The following is a 24,508-nucleotide window of genomic DNA, read 5'->3' on the forward strand; positions in this document are numbered from 1 at the left end:
ATCCCCTTCCTATCCCCACCTCATAGGGTGGAAGTATGTGGGGATTTGACCTGATAATTCACCCCCAGGTAAGGGAATTTGACTTTCCACTTGATCAAATCCCCACTATATCCCCACCCTCCCCGTACTGGGGGATGGGGCTTAACATTGATAGGTTTAAAACCTATCGCGGCTGAGGCGAGGGTGCCAGTGCATGTGACCTCTCACAAAAACTTTCGTCAGTAATCCACGGTCACACCAAAACGACTTACACTGTGGCCTTGCACTGTAGGAAACGAATTAGCTCGGAAGTATATAACAAAATTACGAAGCAAATTACGGACACATGTCAGTGCGCTTATAATCTAGATGGCGCTATATGTACGCGTCTTCTATTGACAGTCACCCCCTCTTCCTTGCATCTCGCAGTATAACTTACACTGTTGAAATAATCAAAATTCGATGCCAAGCATTATAAAAAATTTAATCGTACGGATTTATATATATAAAATTTCAGTTACATATTTCTGAATTTCCAACAAAAATTTCTATATTTCTAATAGAAATTGCCAAATTTCCATAGTTATCGACGACAATTCTGGATGTGAAGGACCCCTCGGCTTTTTCTCCGTCACGGCGCTTATCGATTTAATAGAGATTATAAGCGCCTACTCCGAAAAAGGGTCTGGTCCAGAATCAATATGTAAACTCGTTTTCACACCCCAAGCAAGAACTCGGGGTGTTTAATCAACTTTCGTCATAAAACGTATGTTTCTTTTTAAATTTCAAGCCACGTAGCTACGCACTGGAAATGCTGTGAACGATAGCCGGTAGAGTTGATGAGAGACACTGAGGTTGTTTTTCTATGGTTAAAAGGGTCACGGATCGATTCCTTGTGGAAACAAAAGGGCTAAAGGCGAACTGAGCAAGGAATCAACCCGTGTCCTTTTTAGCCTTAGAAAACCAGCCTCAGTGTCTCTCGTAAAAAAATATAACATGGCATTTCCAGTGCGTACGTGGCTTGAAATGTAAAAGGAAGTATACGTTTTATGACGAAAGTTGGCTAAACACCCCGAGCTCTTGCTTGGGGTGTGAAAACGAGTTTACGTATTGATTCTGGACCAGATCCTTTTCCGGAGTAGGCGCTTATACTCTCTAATCAATAAGCGCCGTGACGGAGAAAAATTGGTCTGGCCACGCGAGACTACGTTTGGTTACCTGCTGGAGGTGCCACCGATAACTTGTACAGCTATGGTAAGCTGCAAGCTTCAATTTGAGAAAGCATTCCGTTCCGTAGTTTAGTCCATCATCCCGTTCCGTTCCGTAGAATAGACCCCACCTGCAACTCTCTAATCATGCGTAGCTGATTATTGGAGGATAATTACTGCTTAGTGTAGCCTACCTTTTGGTGTAATAACCTAAGGCTAAGCTGCAGGATTTCTAGAAAGCGAGTGACAGCTGTCCGAACATCGTATTGCCCGTTAATTGATACTTTTTTGATACTTGACTCTAGATACTTGTATAGATACAAATTAAAATTTTAAACCGGCGCAGCGAATGCAAGCTAAGCGCAGCGAGTAACGGTAGAAATTACTTGAAACGTGAGTAGGAGCATCTATGGTAGGAGCTGTGATCATTATAAAGCATGACTATAGACATTACACCACCACTGACGGGTGTTCTCAGTAGCTACGAGTGTCACAGTGTCACTGCCGGAAACAGTTTGTCTTTCGGCCCTTCAATCTTGATCAGCGAAAATCTGTGTTCTGCAGCACCCGGCGCAGCCTAGTGAAGTACGTATTTAGCTACTGACTAAGGCTATCAGGTAAGCTTGTATAAAAGTTCTTTCTAGCTAGCCGGTTACTTTTGACCGAGGGGTCATCAACGCCCACGCAAACCTCTAAATTTTGTACGAGAGTCCCAATATTTAAGTATTTCAAAACGTATTTCTGTAGTATTTCAATAAACATTTCATGTATTTATGTGTATTTATAATTGGATTTCTCAAATAGTGTACGAGAGTCCCAATACGTTAGCTACCCCACGCTTTTGCCTGTGGTACCATCAGACCACAGAACTCTTGTCAGCATTGCCAGCATTTAATATACATGTAGCCCGACATGTAACCTGGGTAGTTAGATAGTAATTAAGGATGGGTAGCTACGTATATTGCTGGACAAAATAACTAAAACTAGACTCTATAGCTAACCATACGAGGGAATACTGAGAACCAAATATGCCTCTCCGCCCGAGCCTGGTAAATGTTCTCTAAACCGTTGAGCGCACGGTAGCAAGTTCGATTGTAAGGAATGACCAACGGACGCCTTATTAAAATTTGAATGGTATTATAATATCTCGGATATCATTAACGTCAGACAGCCAGGTATATTGCTATATAGAGTTAATAACTTCATAGATACTGTGATTCTGAAGCCTTTCTAGACGTGGATCATTTGCATATGGCTAACTACACAGGAAGATTACAAAGGTAGCTAGCTAGTCTATCATGACAAGGTATATGGCTATAGTTTAACTGCAAGGTTTCAAGTTGCTATAACTATGTTATCTAGACAATAGACAAGACCATTGCTGTGAGGTAAAAGCATATCACTTTTGATAGCCAATTAATTAAGTAGCTATTACAATTTTGGGAGGGGAGTGGAGCCGAGGGTGCAAAAGCAGAATAGTTACAGTCATGGAATTATTTCAAAAGTGCATAGTTCTAACTATTCTCATGCTTTATATTATGTATATATGTTGCTCATAGCCTATGGAGATGTCACATCAACTTGTGGTGATCTGTTGGATGATTTGGATCATCATTTTGGCCCATCAAGTAGCTGGTCGTTCTACTGGTCCACCCAGTGCAGCTTGTGCTGATATCACCCCAGAACATAGTCCTGATTTGCCATCTACCTGTACTCCACCATGTCCTTATTCTCTACAAGTTACTGCTATCAATGGTGTTTCTGTTGGTCCTCTGACTGGGAGTGTTGAGTACTCTTCATCTTCTGATATGTTCAGAAGTAAGCTAGCTAACACAAACAGCCTAAAACCGCCTTATAATTTGAGTGATGATACTATAACTTGCCTGTCATTGACATGTATCATTGACAAGCATGAAGATAGTGATTGTATAATAGAAGGATGCACGAATGAAGCATTTTGTTCAACAACAGTATAGCTACACATAGCTATGGCTGCTACATAGATCCATTGACATAAATGTTACATGTAGCTAAGTGTACAGCACCATATTAGCACATGCACATGTATGTAATTGTGCCATTAACTGTCAAATGATACTATCCATAAATGACCATTTGCTCTTTCTTGGTTTCTTGTTAAACCTAAAAAGATTTATTTCTCGTGACTTTCATCTTCTCATGTGTGTATGCATGTGCATATACTGAGAATGGTCATTAGTTGCTATTTTGTTATTGCAATTTGATAAGTCTCTACAATTCTGTAGTTGAAGTCATTGCAAGTGGTGCGAACATATTCAAAGGGTTTGCCATCCAGTCAAGGACTACCACAGATGCGTTTGATACCAATGCAGCATTCCAGGGTAGTTTTGCAAATGTTGATGGTGATGCACTGTGGCAGTTGATTGCTTGTACTGAGGTATGTTAGCTAGTTATGATGCTTTTTTGTCAGCATTATAATTTCCCCATACATTAAACACTATAATGAAGGTGAGAAATACAGGCCAAACTAAAGTTATACATGCATGCAAGGGCATAGCTAGAAATTTTAAATAGGTGAGGCAGGCCTTGCAATGCTCATGAATGATGCATACACTCTAGTGTGTAAGTAACATGCACTCATCATGCATAGCATGCTCCAGCGAGGGGATCTGGGGACATGCCCCCCAGAAAATTAAGAGTTACAAGATTGAATATGGAGGTAATTTTAGTCTTACTATTATGGTAATTGCAAAGAATGCACATATGGCCATGTACTTGTCTTGAGAAGTATAAGCACTGGTATAATATAGCATGTAAAACATGTCAATCCAGGGGATCTGGCAAATTTATTTTGGGGTTGCACTATAGTAGCAAATGAAATGTTAGCATTATTCAATTTCTCTATATAGTGCACAACAATAGGCCAGAGGGAACCCCTGGAAAGTTAGACTATCTGAGATTGATTGTGATAGCAATTTAAGTAGTTTACCAAACTGAAACTATTACATTAAAAATTTGCTTGACTGTTGTATTAGGGTGAGTGCTCTATTAGGGTGACTACTCTACTAGAGTATATTGATCTTGGTTGACCATTTTCTGAAAACCTCAGTAACCCCCTAGAGCTTCCCCTGGATGGACTCTTACTATGTACAATAAGTTGAACGAAAATACAAACTTAGATAATGCAACTTTTAAATGTATCTAAAAGGTCCAATGTAGCTCTCAGTTCAGTCACCAATATTTGGTGAGGCAACTGCTTCACCTGCCTACATTGTAGCTATGCCTAATGTTATCCTCAATATGCACACCTTATGTATATGTCATTTGTTATGCATATCAATATGTAAGTAATACAGCAACATTGTTTGCTATGACTGTCATTTCACAAAGTTTGACTGATGAATGCAAGTCTAAATGCCATGTACATGCACATACATACTTTAATTGGTGTTGATATGTTAAAAAATGAGCCTTTAAGTAAGAGTGGGTGTCCAAGTAAAAGTTTCAGGGGCAGAGTTAAGAGCTGGCAAGGGGAGGAGCACACTTAGGCTAATATGGAGATGACCAGGGAGAAATGTTTACTAGCTATAGTCTAATGTAGATACAATTTTTAACAGTGAGATCTTTATTGCATGAAACTTGGTGGTCTGGATGGGATGTATGTATTCAGTGGTTTTTAAGATTTCATTAAGTAGTAGCTGACTTGAATCAAATTTGAAACAAATGGTACTGTTGTAATGACTACTATTATTAGAGTTATTGACTGCTCTATTAGAGTAACACAACTGTAGAGTAATAAAAATATATCATACAATTGTACTCCTAAGTGTGGCCAAGAATGAAAACTAGAAGCTCTTATCTTCTTTTAATCCAACCTTGTTCCATTTATAGTAGAATTACTTTAAGGATTCATGCTTGCTAGTTATTTGACCACCATTGCCACACCAGCCACATAAGGTCAGAGTAATCACTCACTTGTGCTTTCACGCATGGGCTTACAATCAGGGTATGTATAAAATGTGTTTGAGTAGTGTGTACATGTATTTCATTTATCTACAGAGCAGTAATGCTACTGCTGGTCACACATCTAATGTGGATAAGTCACAAGTGACATTTTATTGGATTCCTCCCAGTATACCAGACAATGTCACTTTATGGTAAATATACATGTATTATACTGTAATTTAAAACTAGATACAATTTATTATACAACCTTGTTTTCAAAAATCATAGACATGTAGATAGATTCATTTAGATTCAGCACCCAAAATGATAATATTTTCACTGAATTTGAATTTTAGCACAACTGTTTTATTCTGAAATGTCATCATTTGTTTGAGCCATTTACTCATTATACATGCAGTTTAGTTATACTTATGATTGTAATGTGTTGTATGACTTGTATGTGTCATGCCTAGGGTATAACCTTGTTGTGCAAGTGTTGTCTTTCGTGTACTCTATTTCAAATGACTGCAACAGTATCATGAAAAACTAAGGAGCAATTTAAAATTGTGATTAATCAGATATCAAATAATGACAACTATCCTACAAAGCTTGTTATTGTTAGCTAACTAAACAATTGGTGGTGAACAAAGGTAATCAAACATTTCTGAGCCACGGTTTACATTTATATATAAACTTTTGGCTACAACTTGTTATTATATGACTGCATATAACAGCCACACTGTGAAAAAATAGTGTGGCCTTAAAAATCCTGGGTGAAAAAAGTGAAATCAAAAGTAGTGGCCAAGAAATGGCTGCAATGATGCTGTGCAGAAGCGGATTTCACTTCTTTGTGTACTTTGATCCCAAAACCAGCCTATAGCTGACTTAAGGTTTATTTTTACCTACATTTCTTCTTATCTATACACTGAAGTACACGAAAAATTTTGGAATTTCAACTAGAGTAGGGACCATAGCACATCGATAAAAAGTACTGAAACAAGTTGGAGTAGTCCATGATATTAAATCACAGTAAAACAATAAGAAGTGTTATATCCCTACCATGCTCAAGATACCATAACGGAAATGCACATCACACTGCAGTAGGGATATAACACTTCTTATTGTTTTACTGTGATTTAATATCATGGACTACTCCAACTTGTTTCAGTACTTTTTATCGATGTGCTATGGTCCCTACTCTAGTTGAAAATTCCACATTTTTCGTGTACTTATTTGTTAATTTTTTTTTGTAAATAACCCACGCATACTGCATCTGAAATGGACCCGCGCGCCCCAGCTATATCAATTATCGTCTGAAAAGTGAAGTATCCATTACGCTTCGCTATCGGCTGTGCTCAACCCGTTACACAGCAATACGAAATCAAAAACTGTTTGAAAAGCACCTCTGCAATCAAAATAGTCACTATAAAAATACGGACGATTTCCGTTTCGAAGGGAAGCCATCACGTGCTCGCGCCAAATCGACACCTTTCCCTGTCAGCAAAGATGAATGGGACACAAAGGAGGACACTGGTAAGTCCATGAAGAATGCATTGTACGTACTGCGGCATACCAAAAGGCACCTGTCGGGCCGAAGCGACGTCGAACAGTGAAAAAAACCAAGCCCGTAGCCTTAGCCGTTATCGCCGGAGTTACGCTTGTCTGAAGGCATCAGTCAGTTACTTCAGTTACTTACTGACTCCATAGATTATATATATAAGGAATATATAATCTATGCTGACTCAGTCAGTCAGTAGAAAATTCCGTTGAATAAATTTTTTTTAAATTCCGTAGCAACTTGTTGAAAACGTTTCGGGTCGATCTGAAAGCTTGTTTGGGCTAAGTTTTACCTCACCATTCCAATACTGCCTCATCGTCGTAAGGGGGGATTGAGGCTGGTTTTTGGGTGATATTATTTCGTGGGCCACGCCTACTCCTTTGTGGTCCCTACTATACAGTTTCTATCGTACTGTATGACATAGCTACACAATGATGATCATTGAAGACAGACTTATAAATGGCATGCTTTACTTCAATATTTGATAATATTGTTTTAATACTCTAATGGAGTGCGCATTGTTGAGGAATTCTAATAGAACATACATAGAACTTCCATATTGGTAGATCTATTACATGATTTACTTCAATATTATTCTACTACTCTAATAGAGTGCACATTTTTTGAGGACTTACATTAAATGTACTAGAACAATCTAGTACTTCTATTAGTAGATCAATGAAATCATAAACTTAAACAGATTTAAACTAGAGTTGTCATTTATAAAGCAGAAATTAAGTGGCCAAGATAGCAGTGGTTTAGTGGTCATGTATAGGTATGAGGTCCCTGGTTCAATCTCTGGTAAGTTTTTCGACATTTTTGTGCACCTTTTTATCCAAAGATTTTTACACTTGTTTAGTTTTTGCTTTATAACCTTGTAGCTGTAACTCTACTGGTTTTCAAACCATCAAAATGCACTGCTACTATGGTCAGCCTATGCACACACCAATTTTAAAGTTAGCTATTCCCATACTCAGTTTGCCCTGTAGCCGTGACAGAAGTTAGATTTTTTTGACGTGAATAAATGCTCATAACTCCTTGGATATCCATCAGATTCATAGCAAACTCTACATGTGAATTGGCCTTTTTATGCTCTACATTTGTGCTGAAGATTAAGGCCATGTTTGCATTTTATAGTAATTTTTGCAAAGTGTGCAAAAATTAATTGTAGCCCCCTTTGGCTAATGAAGAAACAATGAAGAAATTAAATCGAAACTTTGAATGCCCATATCTCACAAATGCCTGGCGTGAATTAATCAAGTTTGTTCTGTGGCCTACCCTACCTGACAGACAGCTTTAATGCAAAACAGTGTGCTTTAGAAAAGGGCCATGGAGCTATGCAAATGTGAAAATGCTAAAATAAACATGTGTGTCTTGATATAAGTGTAAGACTTGTGTATTGTCTTGAGAGTTTAGTTATCAATGAAATAAAATTATCAATAAACAATAAAATAAAATTATCCATAAAATATTCATAATATCCTCACAGGTTTACAATTGTTGTAGAATACGCAACATTTCATGTTCAAATGGAAGGATTGAGAATGGTGAGAATTGTTGTTCATTCCTTCAAGATTTAGTACAATATACTGCAGATTCCATCATCCACCATACCATCTACTACTACTATTATTCAGCCAACAAGTGTTTCTTTTGATGACACAAACACCACAGAACTTCCTGTGTCAAATAGCGTTTCTATTGAGCCAACAATTGTTTCTTCTTCTGTAAGTAAACACTCCTTCTTTCTACTTCAATAGTCACAGTATTTCCTATTGTTTCTATCCAGCCAATTGCTAGTGTTTCTGATGTGAGCAGCACTATTTCAATGGTTTCAATATCCTCCTCGATTACTAGCATTGTGGTGCTACCAACTACTACACCAGGTACGGTATGTAGGTAATCCATAATATTTACAGTTCAGGCTTAGTGTAACAAACTATTACTGTAATTTACTTTATTTTCATCTAAAATGTTGTCATGATAGAAATTTCCATGTAAAAACATTTTGATATGATTTACACTGAATTATTGACTGCTCTATTAGAGCATCTCAATCTTTTGCAGTACTAGTTGTGCAAATTTTGTGTTAAAAATTTTCATATATTTTTGGTATTTACAATGAAAAGAAAGTAAATTACAGCAGTGTAATTTTGTTACTGTATAATTAAGTTTTTTGCATAAAGTATATTTAATGTCAGTAATCAATCTTAGTAGTAAAATTTGTGCGTATTTTAATATTATTTACAGAAGCACACCACAAAGTAATGCAGATTTATACCTTGTCACTATATTTTGACTAGCGATGATAGCATGTAGAGCAACATATCATTAAGATTCCCAGTCAATAACATTGGATAGTTTTATAATAAATCATACCTTCATTGCAAGAAATTAAACTATATACGTACTAACATGATCATTATAACAAACTGACTGACTGCCAGACAGACAAACCAGCCAATATATTGACTGACAGTTATACCATCATTTGTCAGTTGGACTGGGGTCAAGATGTATCTTTTCCTGAATCCTTATGATGAAGCCACATACTAGCAATGGCTGCTCGAGTTTTGTGTGTGAAACACACTTGTATTGTAGGATATCTGAGTGGACTCTGAAGGACTGTTTAAACCATAGATACTCTTGATGTTTGTGTGTGCCATTTTGAAAGCAATGAAATGTACATAAGTGAGCATGAGATTAAATGTACATGATGACATTTTAAATAGTTCAATGGTGTAGATTTAAATTTATAGATCCAGTAGCACACCATCAAGTTACTTTAATAGAACAGTCATCCTTAATTTAAAATGCACAAAATTTTGTAAATTATAACTACAAGATTTCCACACCTAACTACCCAAAACCTTAAACACTGGGACACTACTGCCAGATATCTTAGATTTCGCATATTTTAAGCACAATAATCTAAAACCATTTGTATTCAGTAATTACCACTATTATTCCTGTGGAAAATTAAAATAATGCAGGCCCAAAAACTATAGTAGTAATTCAACTTTAGGGCTTGCAAATAAAAAAGACAATAACATACAATAATTAATTGGAAACTGTATTTAAACAACTTTTACTAACAGATGTTGTTGATGCTAATTCTGTAAGCGGCCGACAGTATTTTGCATTTGGAGAAGAAATTGTTTTGATGTGTAATACAATTCCACCTAACATTTCTGTAACCTGGGAAGTTCAAAGAGATGGAGAATTTGAACCAGTTAATGATGCTCTAGTACACTATGAACCATCTTCTTCACTTCGTACTGTGTTGAGATTCACAGCATCACTGGTCACTTTAGGGAACAGTTATCAATGTCGTGGTACTGGGCTGCTAATAAATGAAGTCTCTTCTAGTGTATTCATAACTATTATTCCAGGTACAGAATGTAGTAACAAAAATATGTACTTTTATGCAAATATGTATGTACTGTATGATGTCTATAAATCATGCTATAATATATATGAATCTCTACCAAGCATTGCCATAATTATTTATACCCATACAAGTTTAGCTATGTGGTTGTATAGATCTTAATTTCAACCACTGTAATTATATCATAATAACAACTGCAGTTATTAAGTTATTTGGTCACCATAGCAAACAAAGACTACACCTTTATAATGTTGAGCCTATATGTGTTATTGTTATTAGAGCTTATATCTATACCAAAACAGCCAAATTGTAACAAAGGTGTGGTCCAAAAATTCCAGGATGAAAATGTTGTGAAATTAAAGGTTGTGGCCAAGAAATGGCTGTGATGGTAAGTTAGAATGGCAAAATTTTAATAACAACAATTCAAGTGAATTTGTGTTGCCTCCTCCAAGTTTCACTAGGATTTGGCAACCACCTGAACTGTCATTATTCCATTAACTTACCATCACAGCCATTTCTTGGCTACCACCTTTGTTTCACAAATCTTTCACCCTAGCTTTTTAGGGAGCGGCACCCTTTTTTAACAGCTTGGTTGTTTTGGTATAGATATCACATCTTTTTGTAATTGCTTTTCACTTTCCTTTTTCCTTACAACAGAAAGAAGAGAAAAGTATATGTAACTGAACTCTCCACAGAGTGACTTGTAATATAGCTGAACTGCATGTGACTTTTGCAGCTGAACTCTCTACAGGATGACTTGTAATGTGGCTGAGCTCTCTAATATGTTGGCTTGTTACATTCCTGAACCCTCTACTGGGTGGCTTGCAACATGCATTGTAGCTGAACTCACAACAGGGTGACTTGTTCGTAGCTGAACTCCCTATGGAGTATCAGCTGAATGGTCTACAGGGTGACTTGTTTGTGACTGAATTCTCTGCAGGATGACTTGTTATGTAGATGAACTCTCTACTGAATGCTCGACTAGATTAACTCAGAATGCTCTAATAGGGTGACCATACTCAGTATTAGAGTATCTCGATCTGGTACACTTACTACACCTAGTTGGTATCCATTCGTATTGTTTGTAATCCAATTCTTACATACCACCAAAAGTACTTTCTACTATGATTAATCATCTACACACTGATTTTTAATTCACTCCCCTAAGCGGTTTGCCTGGCATAGCAGGTATGATAATTTATGCACGAAATGTGGTTGCACAATTGCTACACACACTTTATTTCACGTTATATCTTCATGGTGTGTATCTCAATTCCTCCAAAACCACCAAAAGGCACTCCTACAATCATTAATCTAACCACAATCCAATTTTTAACTCATTCCATGAAGTGGTTTACCCTGTAGGTGATCTTTAATTGTGCAAATAATTGGTCATAACACCATGAATGTTTATTAGATTCATATAAAATTTGGTACTAGGATTTGCAATTAGAGCTTCATTAAGTGTGCCAAATTTCAGTTCAATTGGAGTATACGTGTTTGTTTTTATAGCAATTTTTGCAAAGTGTGTGAAAAGAAAAAAAATGAAGAAAAACCAGGAACTTAGATTGCTAATATTTCGGAATTGACTGGAGGGTTTTACTTCAACTTTGGGGCATGTGGACTTCCATACAAAGTGGGCAACTCCTGTCTAAAATTTGTTCCATTCAAGTAAAGGATCATGGAGCTACGAATGCATGAAAATCACATTTTCTTACTCCCCGTCAATATATTTATACTCACGATGTGACTCGCTGGCTTCTTGGGTTGCATGAGACACCACCATGTGTCTTAATTCTATATCTACAAAGATTCCATCGTAATATATGTATATGTTCCTTTTATAGATGTGCTTACTATACAGTTGTATGGACCTAGTATTGGTGAGATGTACTTGGTAAATAGATCTGCTGTTGTGGTACCACTCAACTTTAATTTCATTTGCTTGGGTATTCTTGAAAACAATGGTGCAGAAATTATATCTGAATACATTAATACAACTGTTGGATTCTATAATATTTACTATAATGTTAGCAGAAGGCAATATGATATATCTGCTACAGCTGTGACTATATATTTCACTACATTTTTAAGTTCACACAGTGGAAGCTATACTTGTCACTCTAGAGCTACCAGTGCTGAAATTCCAGTTTTTCTTTCCAGTAAGTATTTGATACCAATTTTGCATGTTTTCACATCATTTTGGTTTCAGGTACCACTATTGCAGTGTTAATATCACCAAATATAGTGAGAGTTATGGCTGGAGAAGATGCAGTGTTTGTATATCGTATAGCTTTGATTGGTGATGTTGATGTCCTAGAAAATGTACAAGTTTTTATTAACAATTTCAATGATTCTTCTGACAATGTTTCAATAATTGTTGATCAAGGCAATGATATTTATCATGTGATATTTCCTCAAGTTGATGTTGCATTGGATCAAGCTGAATTTGTGCTCCAGTATAATGGAACTATTATTACTAACATTGCTCGTGTAGCTGTCCTTGGTAAGCATTATTATACAAGTCAAACTATTAAATTTTGTTACTTCTTATAGCATCTAACATTATTGTTAGTCCTGAAAGATTTGCTGTCAACTCAGTTGGTGACGATGTACTGTTATCATGTACTCCAAATAACAGTACAATATCAATTATCTGGTACAAAGGATCAGAGTTACTCACCACAAGTACAAAATACACATTTACACCAGCTGAACTTCAACATAATCTCACCATTAATAACGCTCAACATAATGATAGTGGAAGTTATTATTGTGTATTTGCTGGTAGTGAAATCAGAGAAGATCTCCAATTTGTAGTTATCATCATACAAGGTATAATTAGGTTAGAGGTAGTATGCGTGCCAGTAACTCAAACAATAGAACTTATAAGGATACTGTTATTATCAAAACCATAGAAATAATAGTTACCATAGTGTTCAGCTGTTCACATCTAGTTCCTTGTTACACAGTAACAGAAAACAGATCTGTGGTGGTTAGTAATGAAGATCGTGTTGGTCAAAATGTACTGTGTGGATTACAATTGAATAAGTTGCATATTTGGTATACTACTGTAACTACATAAAATATACAAGTTGTTATAACACACACGCACATTACCATGTGAAATATACTATGTTTAAAATAATGCTTCATTTTATTAATTTATGTGAACATTAGTGGATGCTGCTTGCTGCTGTAGTATTAAAGTTTTGTTCATTAGAATAGTGTATAATAACAGTTTCTAATGTTGTGTTTCATGCTTACTCTTCTAGATCCCATTGCTATGACACTAAATGGTGTAACATTACCTCCAGTGGCTGTACTAAACAATCCTGGTATACCCAGTAGTTTAGTGGTGATGTGTATTGGTACTGAAAGTAATAGACAACTGGAACTAAGATCTTCTAGTGATTTACTGCCCAATCCAGTGGTAGCTGGTGTTTATCAGTCTGACAATACTATCTTTAATGCTTTATCATATGATAATACAATTGTATTGAATATTAGCAGAATTAATGGACTTCCATTAGTAGATATATCATTTAACTGTACCTCATTGCAGTCATCTGCTGCTGCAAAGCTGTTTGTTAGTAGCCGTAAGTAATACAAGCTATATAGATCATAACATTGTGTAGGGTTGTGCAATAATGTAATGAAAACAGAAAATATGAAATTGGATTTGCAAATGGTACCCTTTTCACACATACAATTTGGTCCATTTTTTGAACTTTAAAGCTTCATAACTTTTTATCATTGCATATGAGTGCAGCTGACTACATTGAAACTAAGAGCAAGTTAATCAGTATAAGGAGTCAAGTGTTACATCATTTCGTTTGCTGTTGTGTAAAATGTGTGGAAAATGTACCTTTTTGCAAATCCAGTCAAGATGTACGTAGATGCTCTGCATTTTGAGTTTGCTACTACACAGTGGTGGATCTAGGATTTTAAAAGGGAGTTTTTTGAAAATTAATATAAAATGTATTGTAGACAAGAAATTATTTAATTAGTATATCTGAGGACATACTCCAGAAAATTTTGAAATTTTAGAAGGGATTTTAGGCTACTTTTAGTTAACAATCACAGCAAATACAATGCTTTAAACTATGAAATAAACAAACTGGCTGTAATAAGCTGTAGCTTTGATTGCTCTAATATATATAGTAGATACTTGACTGTTCTATTAGAGTATCTCAATACAGTGGGAGGTGAAAAGTAAAGTGTTTGCTGAAAGTTTAGTAGTAATGTTAATTGCATGCTTGCTACTGAGTTACAGTGGAATATAGGGGTTTTACCATGATTATGCAACAATTATAAAGTTAGTTAGACTGAATTCAAAAGAGGTACAGAAACCACAGAAACCCACCTGGATCCTCCACTGAAACATTGCTAACTAAATACAAAACAATAAAATTATTTTTTTGGTTATGTCCTTTTATATTTGTTCACAGGAAGCCTGGTAGTTGCTTCACTAGAGGATAATATTGAAGTTTATTATAGTCAACCATTTACTATACTGTACACTGTTGCAACATTTTCCAATGGAACTGATAATCTAGATAATAACACTGTACCAGATCTGACTGTTGAGTTCACATCATTTGACAGTGTTGAACCAATCACTCTTGATCCCAGATTAGTTACTGTGGAGTTTGGAAACCTCTACAGGCTAACAGTGCCATTTGCTAGCCTCAATACTAGCGGAACATATACCTTGACAGCACAATGTGAGTAAATGTTTAAGTATATACCATTGAGGACAATATTAGCAATTGAAATTACAACTAAACACCATTGCATTTCCACCCTAATACAATGGTGGCAGGAGCCAAATCCTTACTCTAAACCTATAGCTGCTTGCACAACATTTAGAAGTCTACACCCATATTAGTACTCTTTGTATGCTGCAAGAGATCACATGATTTTAAATTTATTCAGTGATATACAGAGTGACATACAAATTAATGCTGATGTTCACTAGAAATAAAGGCTTTATGAATTTTTTACTACTGCTCATTTTCATTTCTGATGTCTAAGACCACCTTGCAGGCAATCCTAGCTTTAAAATTCAAACTAACTGAGACATAAAAGCACTTGTTGGTCACTAGCTCTTCATGTGTTGGTTAGCTAACAATTCATGGGCTATACTGCATGTCAATATCTCCATGCTTGCCATTGCAATGCTATAGGGTCATTCCATGTCAAATCAACCAGGAATTTAGGGTCACTTCTTGGAATTTGACAAAACTTGGCGTGTTTATAGTACCTGTGGTGCTTATCACTCAAGCAAATTTTTAGCTCTGTACACTCCATATTTTCTGATTTATGACCACAAATATTTTGAATATTTCATGAAAAATTGGTCCATCTCTAGTTACAAAATCAACTGTAACTTTGCACTATGTAAATATTTTTAAACACAATTTTCACTGATGGAAGACTGTTGATTGACCTATCCAGTGATTCCTAAATTATGGGATATCTACTTAATTATGGTTCGAAAGTACTGTATTGAAAACTTTAATCCTTTATATTTTGAAAAATGCTGCTTGAAATTCTTTGAATGTTTTTGTAAATAATGAATGGGTCATGGTCTACGTTTGATAAAATTTTTGTGGTGGGACCACAAAGATATAATGAATTATGTTGTGGTATGCAGTGGAATTTTGTATCCTATTATTGCTGTATGGGAGTGTACACCTCCAATAATCACTCGCAAGAAGACAAGTTTGTCTTACAGAGTGAAGGTGTCTAGGTACAGTGCAACCTATATTAGTGACCACCTGTATTGAAAGACCACTTATGTGATGCAACAAATTTATACTTTTCTAATTGGATATTAATGGATAGCACCAAAGCATCAACCATTACTTGCAAATCCAAAATATGGTCCTTATTAGACAGGTGGATTTTAAATGAGATCACCATGTATCCACAAACATGTGAATGTTGTACCATCTCTTCAGAAATACTTTATTAAGTCATATCCCGCCATAGTGCACTTACATACATAGCCCCACTACACACTATTCAAGTTATACATAAGTACAATAAACTTCCTCAAAAAAGAAACCCAGACACCTTGATATCCAGGATATGTTTTCTTGATCTCACTTTATAATTGTAGGTATGTTTGGACCCAATACAAGTCTATGGTTTCTCACTTTACCAATGGTCCAGGGAATAAAAAAGTTACACTGTATACAGTAGATGCATTACTTGTACCAAGAGTTTTTTAATATTCTGAACACTTGCTTGTACCTCAACGTGTGATTTATAGTACTGTAATTAATAAATGGTTTTTCGAAGTATTTTGCTGCATTCATGCTTTGAAGATCAGTACAGGCAAATGCACATGAAAACAAGGTCAGCATGCTTACATCCTGCATGAGTATGTGCATGAATTTATGATTTGATTTTCAAAGTGGTCATGAGTGTAAGTAATTTAGTAATGTATTTCACACATTGAGGTGCACGTAATGCTTGTATACAGTAAAACCCCTACAGTGCTCATATTACAGAAACCACAGAGGCATCTTGGTCCAAATGTATGTGCACCATTAGCAGGGGCGGATCCAGGGTTTGGCGAGAGGGGTGCACCATGACCAGCATAGTAGGTAACTATATAAAGCAGAAGCACAGAACCCTGGAAGCTACAGGTATCACATGATTGAAAATTTTGATGTAGGGTAGTTTTAAGCACAAATATCTAATAATAAAGCATGCTTTCTAAGTAGGAGGATCAAGGGCTGTAGGGATCATGCAGTGACATGTAGTCAGGAGTTCAGTTACAAACTCAAGGTAAGTTGTTGTATAGAATGACATGTACATGCAAAGGACCAAATACATTTAAATTCCTAGCAGGCTATATACATGTATGTCCATGGATTAGTGCTACAGATGCAAGTTGCAATTACTGTGGAAGTTAAAGTAATTGACTGACTGCTCTTTTGGAGTATCTCGATCTTTTGTGTGATTTTTTTGGAGAAGAAGAGGGGAATGTGCCCCCCCCCCCCCCCCCCCCCTCTGGATCAGCCACCGACTAGAGTGGCAATATAAATAGGCATCCTACTTATCAAGGTGTCCAGGTATCCCTTTCAGGAGTTTTGTTGTGTGTACCCATGCAACCACATAAATAGGGCTAAGTCCGGATTCAACTTAATAAAGAAGGTATTTCTGAAGAGATGATACAACATTCACATGATATGCTTATGGACACATGGTTGTCAGGTCAGATCTGTAATTTAAAGTTAACTTGTCTATTTTTGGATTTGCTAGAAAGGGTTGTTGCTTTGGTCCTATACATTAATATCCAATTAAATTAACTGCAATACATAGATGGTCTTTCAATACAGGTGATCACTAATACAGGTTGCACTCTACCTAGACACCTTCACTCTGTAAGGCAAACTTGGCATGGCCTTGTTGCTAGTGGTTATTGGAGGTGTACACTCCCATAACGCAATAATAGGCTACAAAATTCTACCGCATACCACAATATATCTCTTGAACCCATTGTGGTCCCACCACAAAAATTTTATCAAACATAGACCATGATCCAATCATTGTTCACAAAAAAATTCGAAGAATTTCAAGCAGCATTTTCCAAAATATATAGGATTAACGTTTTCAAACCATAATTAAGTAGATATCCCATAATTTAGGGATCACTGGAAAGATCTTCCATCAGTGAAAATTGTGTTTAAAAATGTTTGCACAGTGTGAAGTTATGGTTGATTTTGTAACCAGAGATGGAGCAAATTTCATGAAATATTCAAAATATTTGTGGTTATAAATCAGAAACTATGGGGTGCATGGAGCTAAAAATTTACATGAGTGATAAGCACCACAGGTACTACAAACACACCAAAATCCGAGAGGTGACCCTAAATTCCTGGTTGGAATGACCCTATAGCATTTAACCAGAAAAACATGTGAAGTAAATCTGATTAAACTCCAGGCACCTTTCAATGCTATTATAAGTACATTTTTAGCCCTTTTACAGCATTTATATAAAGAAGTGAACAGAATTACTGAAAGGAAATAAATTTATAAACACCCAAACTTTTATATGTATAATCTAGTTGTGTTTGATTGCTGCTGAAGCTGTATTGTATGATTCATCATGTGCAGTGGAGTGGTAAACTACATTTTACATTTACAGTGTTGTTTGGAGAGATCACTTCTTCAGCAACTATTGAAGTCACAACTATTTGTAAGACTGCCAAATTTGTTTGTCTGTTATTTACTCAGAGCATATTTCTGTAGTGCCTGAAATATCCACAACAACAGCAGCAGTATATCAACTTCAGGGTGGTGCTGTAAGACTTGACTGCAACTTAAGTTTTCCTGGAAGTTCACTGATTCCTATTATACCGATCACTTGGTATCACTTTAATGGAGAGAATTACACTGATGTATCTTACATAGTTAATGCAGTGTTTATTCCTCCAGAGTTAGCCACCCCTTTGCTACTAGAATCTGTTAGTGTTAATGACACTGGATCTTATGTGTGTGCTATTGAGGAAGATGGTGTAAGAATAGTTGAAGCTTCAGTTGACCTGTTTGTGTTTCAAGGTAAGTATTTATCAATACATATAACACTGGGCCACTTATGGAATCAAAAATATGTCTTCAATTGTAAGGTGGCTATAGTTATGAGATGTTAATGTACAGCATTGTATTTGAGACCTACCAGAGATGGGCATTTTAATAAACGTGCCTCATTAAACTGGTGGACATTAAGTTATGTACCTCTCCATGTGGGTTAGTTAAGACATAATTATGTATGTATACATATGAAAGTATATTGGTAAGTAGTTGTGAGGAGGGAATTATGTTCCATTTTGTACACAGAGGAGGTTAATGTGGGATATGATAGTAACAGTTTGTTACCTTCTGGTACAATTATCAATAACATTGGTTTTGTTATCATTGGCTCTGGTTCTGAGATCACTCCACCACCAAGACGAAGAAACACAAAATGGAAGCGAAATGCTGTACCATATGACAATGTTCTTTCTTTGAATTGTATGACAGTTCCAGGACAAGAATATCCACACTGGGAGTTATCAAACAATCAATTCTTTAATGGAACACTGACAAACAATTTCTCAGTGCCATTACAAGAAGGAGAATTAGAGGCAACAATATTCATAACTTCATTTTCAAAATATATAACTGAGATTAGTTTTGATATTTTTGATGATCCTCTAAATGGTATTTACACTTGTCGGTCTTCATCAAATGGACCTAGTTCATCAGTTGAGATTACCACTCGTAAGTGTATGAGATAAGTTGTTACTGTAATACCACAATATTTTGTTGTTCAGGTAATCCAGTGGTACGTGCTGTAACCCAATCACCACTGATAGTGCCTCAGTGTCAAACTGCAACTTTGATATTTCAGTTGGCACAGAGTTCTGATGGTTTATATAATTCAGTTGATGTAGTATTCTCAGAACAGTTCAGGAATGGAATGAGCTTCAGAAACCATACTTTGCTACCACTAATGTTGTCAGTACAATTATTTCAAATCAACTTTACTGTATCCAGTGTTGAGGAAGGAGATTATTACTTTTGTAAGTTTAGGATCTTTTTACTCCTCCTACTATAACATAAATGTTTATGTATTATAGATTTACCTACCAATCCTTCTGAAAATGAATTGATTGAAGTGCAAATTTTATGTAAGCCTACATTAAATTATGTGCACTGTTGCATGTACAGTATGTGTATGTATGTAAGTATGTATGTATGCATATGTGTGTGTGTGAGTGTGCGCGTGTGTATGTATGTATGTATGTATGTACGTACGTATGTACGTACCTATGTATGTATGTATGTATGCATGTATGTATGTATGTATACTGTATAGTAAAAATGTTTAGCAGTAACAAAGTTTAGTGAAAATCCACAATAAACAATTTAGCAGAAAAATTTGGCAAAAAAAACTTTGGTGAATGGGGACTTGCTATCTGATAAGTAGATTGCTGAGGGGCATGTAAGTGTGCTATCTATGTACCACGTGCAAGTGTCATTCGATGGACATAAGTGTCGAGTGCAATGTTTAATACAGTGAATGTAGGCTCCAGCAGTGCAGGCTATCACAGACACTAAAGCATTTGCTCACAGGACGATGAACTGCGCGTTCTTTCTTATTGGTTTGACACATTGCAGGACCAATTTCAATGACTCAACATGGTCTCAATATATTTGCTCATGTGATTGCTAAAAAATTGGCAGAAAATACTTTGGCAATTGAAATGCTATTTGCCAAATTTGACAAAGTTTTTCACCAATTTTTTTTTGCTATACAGTATATGTATCTAGTGAAGCCATACTTCAAAGGATTTACTGGAGCTGTATGGTAGTTGTTGCCCAGGCAATATACCACACAATCCAGTAAGATGTTAAATTATTGCCTTTTGACAAAAAGAAGTGTTTATTTCAGACAGAAAAATCAACTAAACACCATGTGTGCAATGTTGGCAATCAAAATGTTGTGTAAATATAACATGTTTATACAAGTTGCATACAATGCCATATACATACATCACAGTACCCACAAGTGTTTTACTTGGATATAAGCCAGTTCTATTGAAGCAGTCATAGAATATCTAGTTATTGACACTTGTTCTCAGCTTTGTCTCTAACTCTATCAATAATCTACTCCTCCTGTAATATAACTATAACATGTATGTAAGTATGTATCTCCGTATATGAGTGTAGGTGATTGTACATTACTTACGTATGTTATTATATTCAGATCCAGCCTTATCCTTGATTGGTGATGACAGTATTACAATACTGAGAGGAGATGATGTTACATTTGAATGTATTCCATCAGATTTAAGCCTGCCAGTTCAATGGAGGTTTTACAATACAGAAGGAATTGATATGGTTATTGGACGACGACCTGGTGGTGATGTTAATGGTACAAGAGTGGGACTTAATAAGAGACAAGCAGAAGTATCTAACTTTGTTTTTGAAGTAACACCACCAGGATTGTTTCATCAAATAACTCTGTTCAATGTTCCACTAACAGCCAATGGAAGAATCAGTTGTGAGATAGTAGCAGTGTGCTCAGATCCACTTGTAATAGCACAAAATATTTCTCTTAATGTTTTACCAGGTTGTTTATTGATTGCTTGCATACAAACATCTACATATGTGTTATGAATATGTATACTTTCATTTGCAGTGAATTTATGTATGGATGCATGCATATACTGTATATGCAAATGTACCTCAGGGGCGTACGCAGGAATGTTGGAAAGGGGTTTCCACTACATCAAAGTGACTGTTATATTAGAGTCGTTTATATTCCTGACTGCTCTATTAGAGTATCTCGATCTTTTCACCAAAATCTAATTCAGAACAATGCTATAAGTGTTGCTATCATGTGAGAAACTATTATTTAACTAAGATAAAGGTTTAAAATGTGTCCTGTTCCATGATAGATTCCAGATTCTGGAAACCTGAAGTTCCAATTTCTTAATGTTTCAAGTATATAGGGTGTTGAAATCCAAAGGGATTTCCTGAAACCCCTGGAAACCCCCCTCAGTACGCCCCTGTACCTACATACACATGCTTACATTCACACACACTTGGAACTTGAATAAAAACCACTATCTCATGGTGATGTAGAATAAATAATCAATGCCACAAACTTGCATACACTTGTGCCTCAACAAATCCTGGCGACATCTAAATGTTCAATGGAAATTAGGACACATAAAAACACTATTGCTGTGCTCCCTACTTTGTGTCTGTGTCTAGCCATATCTTGAGCCCTTTTAAAGTATCTATTATGTCTATCACAAAACAATCTCTGCTGTTGCACAGGTTCTGTTGTTATCAAAGGGGATTATATACACAATTTCCTCCACTCATCTCTGCTTTGTGCTACTACATACCAGTCACCCTCATCAATGCAAAAAAGTTTCAGATCTTGCCTAACTTTAATCCTATCTTGCCAATGAAGCTTAGGTCCATGTGGCGGACGCTGCGACAACCACCAAAACCACACACACACACACACACACACACACACACACACACACACACACACACACACACACACACACACACACACACACACACACACACACACACACACACACACACACACACACACACACACACACACACACGCACGCACACACACACACACGCACGCACACACACACATATTACATCCACAAATAGTTGCAGTATAAGTCTCTAGTGGGCTTTACTGGCAAGAAGTAAATGCAGAGAAGATTCCAACTGTTGTGGGTCCTTTGCTCATGCCATACATTGCATGTTGCTGGGGATCAAGTTACCCAATGGGTCTGTCTGCATTTTACTTTCAACATTTTTACTCCCTGTAGTTATGACCTTCTCACAGGTCCCTAGTGGGATAGCACTTACAGACAGTGTATTAGCCTTGATTATTAAGGGAAAGGGGTGCTGGCACTCCAGGAAAAAATAATTTAAAACCTACACATAGGCAAATATATCACTAATGTGCAATAATATTTAAATTTTATCAGTACATTTTAAAAAAAATTCTATATAGCATGTGAAGGAACAGTTGAAGTTGCTGTGTGGCCTAAGACACCAGTATCTACCATAGCCATGATTCGTTGTGCTGAAATTCACTCATTGTTTTGGTTTGGTCCTTTTGTCACAAGGAGATGTAATGAAGGAGAAATATGGGATGAACCAGACACTTCCAGTTGTACAGTAAGAAGTGGATCAATGCCATTATTAGTAGCCTCAGTAAGACTTGGTAGGTTATATGAGTCTGAGGAAATACCTAATCCTTTAGAAATACAAGAATTGGTATGTACTATTAATACATGTTTAAACACAAGTTATAATGTATTTAACAGGCACTAGACTACTTTGATTCCAATGAAGGGATAACAGTTAGGGTGAATATGTTTGAAGACAATCGTGGGGAATTCCCTGTTACTATTGTGATTGAGTTACCACCTGGACCAGCCAATAGTACTGATGTGTTGGATATACAAAATTATTTGAATGACTTTGGACCTTATGGATCATTCAGTGCAGTTGTTCCACCACTTATTGTAGTGTTTGAGCCAAATGGTATGGTAGCCAACCATAAATATAAGGAAACATGGTGCCATGCCCCCCTCTAAATATTCTAATAGCAGTCATCCACTCTAATAGAATAATCACAGTTATATGTTTCTTTTAATTGTAATAGTTACTTGTAAAACACTAATCTAAAATAGCTTCTATTATGTACATGATTATTGCAGGTTTTAAACACCAATGTATTAGTTCCATTGGCAAATGTTATAAATGCTTATGCGTATGTGTTTGTGTTTGTTGTTTAGTTTCTATGTGTTACTATATTTGTTGACTACTCGTACAACCAATAATTTTATAGTGTGGATCACATAATTCATTGAATAGCATCAATGGAAAAATAAATATAAGGCCTATACTTTTGTTACCTTACCTATAGAGAAAGCAACACACTCCATTATCTACAACAGTGCCTCTTCTTTGAATGCACTATTTGGATTATTTAAAATTCAGAAGTTCATGTATTAACCAGTTAGTTGTACATATTCTGTGTTGACATCTAGTCAAAACTGAATAATTATAAATAATACATGCAGGAGTCCTTAAATCATTTCAGTGTACTGCACACTTGGTTTTAAACAAGCTGCTTATAGTTACTATGATCAATAAGTATTTGTGGTTGCTTCATGGAAAGTAACTGGTTACGTACATGGTATGATTACATAATTATTATGGTCCAATTTGTCCTCCACATTACAGATACTTGCTTTTGCAATAACTCTTTCACTGTAATAATTACTGACGATGGTAATAATGAAGATGTACTACATGAACTGTTTTACTTTTTGCTGGATGTGTGTATTGGACCAGCACTACCTCCATGTGTGTGTAACACATCAACATGCAGGGTGAGTTGTCTAATAATACAATAACATATGTGACTGGATCTACGAAAACCGTTCTTATCGCCCAAGACAGGAAGTTTGATTTTTTCACACAAACACAAAGCTTAATGGATGCACTATCAAGTTTCACTGCCACAGTCCACCAGAGTAAAGTGGTCTGCTTTTGCTGGCTGCTTTTCTAGAGCACAGTGGCGAGCCGTACGAGTGGTCTGGGGTCTTGATGGAGCCCTGGCCGACCAGGAGATGGCTGTGTGTGGCTGCACAGCTCTGTGGTGTTGGACAATGACCTGTGCTGTAAATTTCCTTTCATTTTAGCCAGTTCTGAGCCCTGAATGGCCTATAACTTGGCCTAATTCATCCTAGCACGTCTCTTTTCAATTTTTGAACACCATTTTGCCCTCCTTCCAGGGCCCCCGCCTCCCACCCCTTCTGGAGCTCGCCTGATACAGACAACCTCGGTTTAAAAATTATCTAAAATGGCGGGAAACTTAGCTGTTGACTA

General features: G+C 36.3%; 1 protein-coding gene across 1 annotated transcript in view; it reads left to right on the forward strand.

The window, feature by feature from the left end:
- Positions 1–1,612: 1,612 nt before the first annotated feature.
- Positions 1,613–24,508, forward strand: part of LOC136261670 (uncharacterized) — a 35,044-nt gene continuing 12,148 nt past the window's right edge. Inside the window, exons 1-22 of the mRNA XM_066055710.1 lie at positions 1,613–1,804; positions 2,747–3,005; positions 3,452–3,603; positions 5,226–5,323; positions 8,159–8,216; positions 8,265–8,396; positions 8,459–8,555; positions 9,768–10,061; positions 11,905–12,219; positions 12,270–12,563; positions 12,614–12,892; positions 13,333–13,656; positions 14,509–14,784; positions 18,222–18,272; positions 18,326–18,634; positions 18,914–19,336; positions 19,390–19,638; positions 19,696–19,746; positions 20,826–21,191; positions 22,620–22,885; positions 22,936–23,155; positions 23,861–24,009. Coding sequence (XP_065911782.1) covers positions 2,750–3,005; positions 3,452–3,603; positions 5,226–5,323; positions 8,159–8,216; positions 8,265–8,396; positions 8,459–8,555; positions 9,768–10,061; positions 11,905–12,219; positions 12,270–12,563; positions 12,614–12,892; positions 13,333–13,656; positions 14,509–14,784; positions 18,222–18,272; positions 18,326–18,634; positions 18,914–19,336; positions 19,390–19,638; positions 19,696–19,746; positions 20,826–21,191; positions 22,620–22,885; positions 22,936–23,155; positions 23,861–24,009 — 4,659 coding nt within the window. The 5' untranslated portion in view covers positions 1,613–1,804; positions 2,747–2,749. The remainder of the gene's footprint in view (positions 1,805–2,746; positions 3,006–3,451; positions 3,604–5,225; positions 5,324–8,158; positions 8,217–8,264; positions 8,397–8,458; positions 8,556–9,767; positions 10,062–11,904; positions 12,220–12,269; positions 12,564–12,613; positions 12,893–13,332; positions 13,657–14,508; positions 14,785–18,221; positions 18,273–18,325; positions 18,635–18,913; positions 19,337–19,389; positions 19,639–19,695; positions 19,747–20,825; positions 21,192–22,619; positions 22,886–22,935; positions 23,156–23,860; positions 24,010–24,508) is intronic.

The sequence above is a fragment of the Dysidea avara genome, chromosome 7, assembly GCF_963678975.1.
Source record: "Dysidea avara chromosome 7, odDysAvar1.4, whole genome shotgun sequence".
NCBI lineage: Eukaryota > Metazoa > Porifera > Demospongiae > Dictyoceratida > Dysideidae > Dysidea > Dysidea avara.